General features: G+C 38.9%; 1 protein-coding gene across 1 annotated transcript; it reads left to right on the top strand.

Moving 5' to 3' along the window:
* Positions 1–6099: 6099 nt before the first annotated feature.
* Positions 6100–7518, top strand: LOC140879355 (uncharacterized). Its single transcript, XM_073283034.1, has 3 exons — positions 6100–6394; positions 6450–6980; positions 7217–7518. Exons 1-3 carry the CDS (start codon positions 6100–6102, stop codon positions 7516–7518), a joined length of 1128 nt encoding a protein of 375 aa, XP_073139135.1.
* Positions 7519–9317: the final 1799 nt, after the last annotated feature.

Genomic DNA, 9317 nt, shown 5'->3' with positions numbered 1-9317 from the left:
TTTTATCAAATAAAATCATATTTTACATATAAAATCCAATTTTATACATAAAATCATATTTTACTCAATATTTCCATAAGATCATATCTTATCATCAATTGTACCAAAAATAATTAATTTCATAAAATATGATTTAACGGATAAAATCTATAAATTTTCCAAAAATTCAAATTTATCCAAAAATCAATTTTAAAATTTTTGAACTCGAACAATTCGATCCGACGCCTCGTGGACCAATCAAAAACAATTTTCGATCGGACCAAAAATAGAATTTTAACATATTAAAATTTTAATTTAAAAATTAAAAATTAATTTTTCCGCGGGCCGCCTGGGACGCTCCTCGGGCTGCCCGCGCCCCAAAGGGGCTCGGGCCGGGCAGCGACGATCGCTGCCCCCTGGGCTGCGATCCAATCGCTGCCCGTGTTTTTGCCCGAAAAATTTTTAATTTAAAAAAAATTTATTTTTTTTCAAAAATCGAGGCTTGAAAATTTTTGTACAATCGATTAATTTAATCGCTTGATCTGAGCAACCTTGCTCTGATACCACTGTTGGATAACTGCGATCAGATCAATCAAGATTGATACCCGGTGCAGCGGAAGTTTAAAAATTTTATATGGAACGATTCCATAATGGGTATCAAAACTTTACGATTAAATTGTGTGTGTAAAAATTAAATAACAATTATAAATTTTTTACCTCCAATCTCGAATCGAGATTATGGACACCAACAGATTGCTCTGCTCTTGTTGTATATCCCTGGAACTGATGGACGAACTGTTCTTCAATCAGGTCCATGAACAGAGATTTAATCCCTCTGATAGATTGCACTAGAAAATCTATCAGAAGTTTCTACGAAGAGAATTAACGAATATGATCCGTTAAACCAGACTGTAATTCAAAATTCACAGGCTGGATTTGTTCCCGAGCAGAGGGGAGGGGGCGGCGGCCACACTTAAGAAAAACAGGGTTTTCGAAAATTATTTTGTGACCTGTGTTGTGTTGTGTAATTTCTGTACTGCGATAACTTATTTATAATGTGGGCTGCTAACAGCTTAAGGCCCATTAGTTATAAGTTCAAGCCTGACAAGCAAAACCCGCATGTTCAGAAATTAATATAAAATTCATCGTGACTCAGATTGATAAACCAATTTCACCAATGTGCACAGAAACCATTTCTGCATCTTTTAGAGTCAAGATAAATTTTCTGAATCCGAATTCAGTGATTTCCAAAAATGCCCATCTCTATGTCATTTTAGGAAATCTTACTCCTCTACTCTTAAATAAGAAGTCCCACTTCTTTGTTCATTAAATTTAACTCTTTAAATTTAACTATCTCAACGGGGATTAAAAATCCATTACTCTGTGTGACCCTCAATGGTTCAGGGATACAGCTAGCCGTGGGCTCACAACTCCTTGTGACTCGAAACAACAATTTTCGACTTTCCTATCGAATCATGGTAAGAGCGCCTAGCAACATCGCCCCATGATTCCCTAGGTATCACTGATAGTGCCTGCAAGAACCAATAGATTTTGGTTAGCGCCTAGCAACTCGCAAATGCTAGTCTCAAACTCGAGCGATCCTTATCCTTATTATCGGACGGCTCAATCGACTAGGAACAGTTTAGAATATACAGTGACTATAAGATGTGTTTCATGATAGCCATCCCTATGTGCTACCACATCTTACATACACTATAGTATATTCAAGGTCTTTATCAAAACAACAATAGTATATCACAATATAACAATATGAAGAAAGATAAAGTCATTGCCATTAATAAAAGTGTAAATTATATTAAACAAAAGATTGTTTATACAAAGAGTCATCAAAGCCCTTAGCCACAAGTTGGCTCACCGGGCACCCACTCTTTCAGTGGTGTCTAGGCGCTTGAAGCACTTTTTAATGAAAAGTGTACTTTTTTCGAGTTTTTGACTTCTTTTGATGGTTCTTGTCAATTATTTGAACCAAAAGACACACAACATGATAAAATATCTTGTCCATATTTTCAAACAACTTAAATATGAGAATCAAACATCATTCTTAACAAAGATTCTCAGATTTTTAAAGCATATTCTACATTCATCTTGCTTTTCCTACTCTATCACTGAAAATACCTTTAATTCGTTTATCAAGTTGATTTTCAACTTCAGTTTTATAAGATTTAAACGCATCAAGTGCTTCATCTTTACCCTTCAAAAAATATACATAGCAGTACTTCATACAATCATCAATGAATGTGATATCACCTCCTCTAGTTTGCAGAAATTTTAAGTCTCCCATATCGGTGTGAATCAATTCTAGAGGAGTTGTACATCTTTCAATAGAATGGAAATGCTCTTTGGTCATTTTTTCTTCATTTCATACTTAATATTTATGTGTTGGATCAATGTTATACCTAAGCAATAAATCAAAATTCATTTAACATCGCAGAGTATTAAAATTTACGTGTCTTAAACGAACGTGCCATAAAATAGAACACTCAAGGAAATAAATAGAATTTTAATTTAATTTCCATCAAAGTTGCGGTGAACTGCAATTACTTTCAACTTGAAAATTCTCTCATAGAAATATCTTTTTCCCAAAAAATTACCATTCTTTGTCATTAATACAAACTAATTAGACTCGAATACAAGCCTAAACCCATGTTTAACCAAAGACGGTCCTGAAACCAAATTCTTTCTTATTTCATGAACAAGAAGCACATCCACGACTGTCACATCCATGCCCGATGTCATCTTTAACACCACCATTATAATTCCCAAAACGTTGACGTAGCCGAGTTTCCCATGAAAAGCTTTCTCCCAGATATTGGAGTATATGTGGAGAACATTTCTTTATCAGAACATATGTGGCAAGTAGCACCCGTATCAACCCACCATTCGTTTGGGTTGTCCACCAAATTAGTTTCGAAGACCACTGCAGTTTATTCAAGTTCAGATAAATCAAAATGTACAGACTTTTCTTAAACCATATTCTGTGACGCCTAGAATTCCTTAATTTAATTTTCATGCCTAAATCAGTCTTTAATATTCATGATTTTAATTATTTTAATTTTTTGTGTTAATTGACTAAATATTATATTTTTTTCCCGCGCATTAGAATTTATTATTATTTTTACTTTTGCGAAAATTATCATTTTAATCCCGGGCTAGTAAAATCCAAATTTAATATTTTAAATTAGAAATATTGAACTTGTATTTTATTTAGTGCAATTAAATTCTTAAATTCTAGTTTCTAAGTTTAAATAGTATTTTTAGAAGTGGGTAGTATTTTTTCTTCTATTTATTTAATCCTTAAAAATTCCATTTAAAATTTACTCAACCCTAGTTCCCAATTTATATCCTAAAACCTACACACACACGCTCAAACCCACACACACACAACATGATAGATACAGGGAAAAATCCCCTTCTTCTCCTTCTTCATCGATCCGCCAGCTCTCCTTCTTCACAAGTGCTTCCATTTTTCTTCTCTGTTTCAGCAAATCGATCCTAGGATAGTTGGTGGTGATTCTTGAGCTCAATTTCAGCTCCCTTCCAGCTCGAGCAACTCCATCTTTTTGCTTCGAGTTTTCCAGCTCCAAGCCCCATTTCTTTCGAATTTTTTTCTCCATTTAACTAGGCAAGATTTGGATTCATTTGCTCACCTTGTAGATTATTTGTGTGTGTTTTGATTGGTGTTAGAATTGTTGCATCTCATTTTCAAAAAAAAAAAATTTGAAGAATGCGTGCCCTGTTTCTTTTTTTATTTTTTATTTCACGGCTTGGTGTTTTTGGCTTGATTATTGTATGGAAAATGGTTTAATCATGATTATATGTCCAGGAATGAATGATTTAAACTTTGGAACGGGATTGTAATGGTGCTAGCTCATTTTTTAAAATAAGGCAGATTCTTTGCATTGCTTGCACCTTCGAAAATCTGTGTGATCTTGCTGGGGATGTTTGGTTGGTGATTTAGGAGATACTATGGGTGATTTGTAGTTCACATGGTAGCATTAGAATGTGTGAAAATTGGAATGTGGTCTTGGTTTGGGAGGATTTCGAAACTGCCCAGTTTTCTTAGGGGTTGGTTTTGGTTGCTTGGTGGAGTTACATTTGAGCCTGGTTATGGTAAATTTTAAGGAGTTTTTGGTAAGCTTAGATGTTGGTTTGTGATGCTAGGATAGTGGCTTGGGGATTGATGGACAAATAGATATGTTTTGGATTGGATAGGAGGAATAGTCATGAGCAGATTTTTGAGAACATTGGGGCTGTCCAGAAATGTGAGTCTAAGGTAGGATTAAAAGTAGAATTTGGCCAAGGGCTCGGGTCTAGAATTGGGTTGAGATGTTAGTATTATGTCGGTAAAAGCAGAAATTAATTCGGTTAAGTTTTGGTCGAGTTCTAGATTTTTGAAGGTAAAGGAGCAGAATTCTAGGCTTTTATTCTTGCTGCCCGGAAATAGAATTTTTATAAAATGATTGCTTAGGAATAAAATTCAGAGGATGATTTCATTGGTTAGTTCTAAGTTTCATGGAGTCATGGTTTCAAGAAGAATCCTTTTTGAATAAGAATCAAGCAAGTTACAAATTTTACGGGCGAACCGCTCGAATTTGTCTTAAGCGCTAATTTCTGGTTTAGTTTCCTATCTTTTGGTGTGTCTCCTAAATCACCATCCCGATCATCCATGTGTGAGTCATATGCATGATTATTGAGTAATATTTACATTTACGTCATATTTACATATGCATTCTAAGTCTCATATTCATGAATGAAATAAAGTATTTTACGAACGAAGTGAGATGATTGTGACTACATTTATTCATGTGTATGTGTGGGGCTGGGAGACGTTTTGGCCTCCCTTACCAAATGATTATGGTTTTCCTTACCTTAGAATGTGTTCGTGTGGGGCTGAGAGATATCTTGGTCTCCCTTACCAAATACAGGGCAAGATTGGGTTGGGTGTTATCCTGACCTCCTTGCGGCATTGTGCATTGCAGCCATGATCATGATCGAATTCACAGAGTCACAATTCAAGGATCTAAGTTCAAATATTTATGACTACGTTTCATTTCAGTTTATTCAGTTATTTATGTCCAACTTGTACATGCATATGCTTCATTCATGTTCACTCATTTCATTTAGAAATCATTTGTTTAAACTAAGGGCACAAACTATTTTATTACAAGTTATTTTTAATCTGTATGTGCTTGTATTTATGTAGTACTCGTTATCCCCCCATATTCTTGCTGAGTCTTTTAGGCTCACTACACTTATTTGTTTTCTGGTGATGACTATTACATTGAGGATGAGGGGCAGGATCCCCAGGGCGAGGTCACCGGTGGCGCAGGCCCTTGACCGACGTGCTTTTAGCTTTTCACAAAACTCTGATGTTGCCATTTTTATTTATGAGTTGAAATATTATCATACACTGTCAGGCATTCGCAGGATGTGTTTTTCCTGCTTTAGAATTATTGGCATTTAAACTTAACAGTTTATTATTCCGCAACTGTGTGGAATTAACTTCCCTTTCTAGATTCTATGATTATCGTATTTGGATTTTTATCTTATGTTTATTTTATTTTGATTTGAATTGCTGACTGTATCAGTTGGACTTACAATATTTTAAAGCGAGTCATGACACAAATTTTTTTTAATAATTCCTCAAATTCTTTATTTATTATTTATATTTAGATAGTTAGGGTCATCTCAGTTGGTATCAGAGCACGGTCTTGGTTTGGGATGTTCCTATTGCCGGTTTTCGAAACTCAAGGGATCTCGTCGCAAAGTCTGTAAGATTTATGTTTCATATATTGTTATTTGTTCCAATTAGTAGCATTAGTTCCAAACTTATTTGAGCATTTTTGAGTTTAAATAAAATCTTTTTCTTAAGGAATGAATTTGAATGTGGGAATTTGAACTTGCGTACAGATGGTGCCTCGTCATGACCTTCTTGCACCTCCACCTCCACCGCCTCCTCCACCGCCGCCGCCACCTCCTTCGCCCCCTCCACCATTTGATGTTGGGGCTCAGGTGATAGCTGGCTTGGCTCGTATCTTAGAGCAGCATACCGAGGCCCCGAGGGCTAGACCTAGTGCGATCTATGAGTAGTTCAGGAAGATGGATCCTAAGGACTTTTCTGGAACTATAGATCCGATGGTAGAGGAGGGCTGGATTTTCTCGCTTGAAGCGATTTTTCGCTACATGGAGTTGGGAGATGGAGACCGAGTTCGTTGTATGACGTTCCTACTCAAGGATGACGCCGCCTTGTGGTTTGAGGGTATGGAGAAGACTGTTGATGTTACCACCCTGACTTGGGAAGCATTCAAGACTCTCTTCTATGAGAAATACTATACGGCTGAGGTGAGGGCGCAGTTGAAGAGGGATCATGAGTCTCCAGTAGGGAGATCTGTCTGTATCGGAGTTTGTGCGCAAATTCGAGAGGGCCTACCACTTTGTGCCATTGATAGGGAATGATGAGGCGGAGAAGTTGCAGCATTTTGTTGTGTGTCTGAGGCCTACCATTCATAGCGATGTGATGATGGCTGAGCCAGTGGACTATGCAGCCGTTGTCGAGAAGGCTATGAGATCCGAGCAGTCCTTGAAGGACATCAGTGCCAAGGTTCATAGCAAGAAGACCTTCACTCACCAGGGTCACCACCAGCAGCAGGGCAAGAGGCCATTTACTAGGCCACAGAGACAGCAGGGACCCTTTAGACCTCAGGGGCATCTGGCCCATAGGCCCCAGGGGCATCATTCTCAGAGACCTCAAGGACACCAGGCGCAGAGACCCGCTCCTCCCATGACTGGGGAGAGGCCCATATGCCCGAATTGCCATCGTGCTCATCATGGACAGTGTTTGGCAGGTGCCGGAGTCTGTTATTGGTGCAAGAAGCCAGGACACGTGGTTTCAGATTGTCCATTGCGCAAGACGCCGACTCAGGGGAGAATCTTTGTGATGCAGGCCAAGGAGGCCAATCTTGATACCACGCTCATCACAGGTAATATTTAGAGTATTTAATTAAGAGTGATCTAATTGATTCGTTGTAGTAATTTTTGATTATGAGCTTTTCTTTTTGGGTATGAAGATTTGTATTATGTTGCATGCTTTGTGTTAGTTGTTGTGTGTTAGCATGGTTAATTCTGAATTTGAGAATTCGATGAATTAGAATGAACCTAAGTAGAACTAGTCTAATTTGTTTTCAATCTTCCGTGGTTGTAATCACCTTTAATGCAGGTAGAATTTTAGTAGCCGGTGTGGCCACTAGAGCCTTGTTAGAATCGAGAGCTACACATTCTTTTATTTCGGAGGCATTTACCCGTAAGCGGGGTATTGAGTGTGAAGAGATGTTTGGTGGATTCACAGTGACCATCCCATCAGGGGAAGAACTGTCCACGAGGAATATAGTGAAGAATCTTGAGCTCTTGTTGCAAGGGCAATCAGTGAGTGCAAACCTGATAGTGTTGCCCATGCCTGAGTTCGACTTGATACTTGGGATGGACTGGATGACAAAGAACGCTGTGGTGATTGATTTTTAGAAGCGATCAGTGATGGTCAGACCGGAGGGAGAGGAACCATTCTGGTTTGAGGCTACTAGGAGTTCGAGGAGGACTCAGATTATATCTTTCATGCAAACTAAGCAGTTGGTGCATGATGGATGTGAGGCATTCTTAGCATGTATATCTTTGACAGAGTTTCCAGCACATCCAGATGTTTCAGATGTGGACGTTGTCAGAGATTTTGAGGATGTGTTTCCAGGCGATGTTGCAGGTATCCCACCTGATAGAGAAGTCGAGTTCTCTATCGACTTGGTACCGGGTACTGTTCCAATCTCTAAGGCAACGTAGATATTGGCTCCTACGAAAATGAAAGAAATAAAAGAGTAGATTCAAGAGTTGCTGGATAATGCATTTATACGCCCTAGTTTCTCTCCGTGGGGCACGCCAGTCCTCTTTGTGAAAAATAAGGACGGAGGCCTAAGGTTGTGCATTGATTACCGAGGGCTGAATGAAGTGACGATAAAGAACAAGTACCCACTTCCAAGAATTGAGGATCTCTTTGATCAGTTGCAAGGAGCCTCTGTATTTTCGAATATGGATCTTCGTTTCGGGTATCACCAGTTGAAGGTAAAGGAATCTGATATGTTCAAGACAGCATTTATGACTCGTTATGGCCACTACGAGTTCCTTGTGATGCCGTTCGAAATGACAAACGCGCCCACGGTCTTCATGGACCTTATGAACCGCGTGTTCCAGCCGTATTTGGATCAGTTTGTCATTGTATTTATTGATGATATCCTCATTTACTCGAAGGATAGAGTAGAACATTCGCAACATTTGAAGACAGTTCTCGAAGTACTCCGAGAGAGAAAGTTGTATGCCAAGTTTGAGAAATGTGAGTTTTGGTTGGAGAGAGTAGCATTCTTGGGCCACATTATTTCCAAGAGTGGAGTGGAAGTGGATGTTTCAAAGGTTCAAGAAGTGAAAGAGTGGTCTGTACCTAGAAACGCCTCGGAGATTCGCAATTTTCTCGGATTGGCCGGTTACTATAGGAAGTTTATCAAGGGATTTTCGTCAATTTCTGTGCCCTTGACAGCATTGACCAAAAAGAATGCCAAGTTTATCTGGAAGGCATAGTGTCAAGAGAGCTTTGATGTGTTGAAAGAAGCTCTTATGATGGAACCAGTGTTAGCTATGCCATCAGGAGAGGGATATTTTGTGGTTTATAATGATGCTTCTAAGTTGGGACTTGGAGGAGTTCTTATGCAACGCGATAGAGTTATTGCTTATGCTTCTAGGCAGTTGAAGGAGCATGAGAAGAACTATCCTACTCACGATTTGGAGTTGGCCGTAGTGGTTTTTGCTCTTAAGATTTGGAGGCACTATCTCTATGGAGAGAAGTGTAATATATTCACAGACCATAAAAGCCTCAAGTACTTCTTCACCCAGAAGGATTTGAATATGAGGCAACGGAGATGGTTAGAGTTGGTAAAAGACTATGACTGCGACATTAGTTACCATCCGGGTAAGGCTAATGTCGTCGCAGATGCATTGAGCAGAAAGACAACAGTGATTGTCTCTTTGACGGTGTCTAGACCGTTGCAGGATGAGATTCAAAAATTTGGACTAGAGTTCTATGCCGAGGGTAGAGCTCCTAGATTGTCAGCCTTGTTAGTGCAGACTACAGTGTTTGACCGTATCAGAGTTTCTTAAGCATTTGATGAGCAGTTGAGTAAGTGGAGACAGAGAGCCAACGAGAGAGGCAGTGATTTGTATTCAGTAGTGGACGGGATCATGAGGTTCAGAGGTAGACTTTGGGTGCCCGCAGGTGATTCTCT

This window comes from Henckelia pumila, chromosome 2, assembly GCF_033568475.1.
Source record: "Henckelia pumila isolate YLH828 chromosome 2, ASM3356847v2, whole genome shotgun sequence".
NCBI lineage: Eukaryota > Viridiplantae > Streptophyta > Magnoliopsida > Lamiales > Gesneriaceae > Henckelia > Henckelia pumila.
The sequence above is the reverse complement of the archived record's forward strand: the minus strand, read 5'-3'. Positions and strand labels throughout refer to the sequence as shown.

Excerpts from the sequence above, each read along its gene's own strand:
- LOC140879355 (XM_073283034.1), top strand. The coding sequence starts at position 6,100 with ATGGATCCTAAGGACTTTTCTGGAACTATAGATCCGATGGTAGAGGAG. Across the intron at positions 6,395-6,449 it reads TCCAGTAGGGAGATCTGTCT|GGAATGATGAGGCGGAGAAG; the intron begins GTATCGGAGTTT and ends TGCCATTGATAG. Across the intron at positions 6,981-7,216 it reads TGATACCACGCTCATCACAG|GTAGAATTTTAGTAGCCGGT; the intron begins GTAATATTTAGA and ends CCTTTAATGCAG.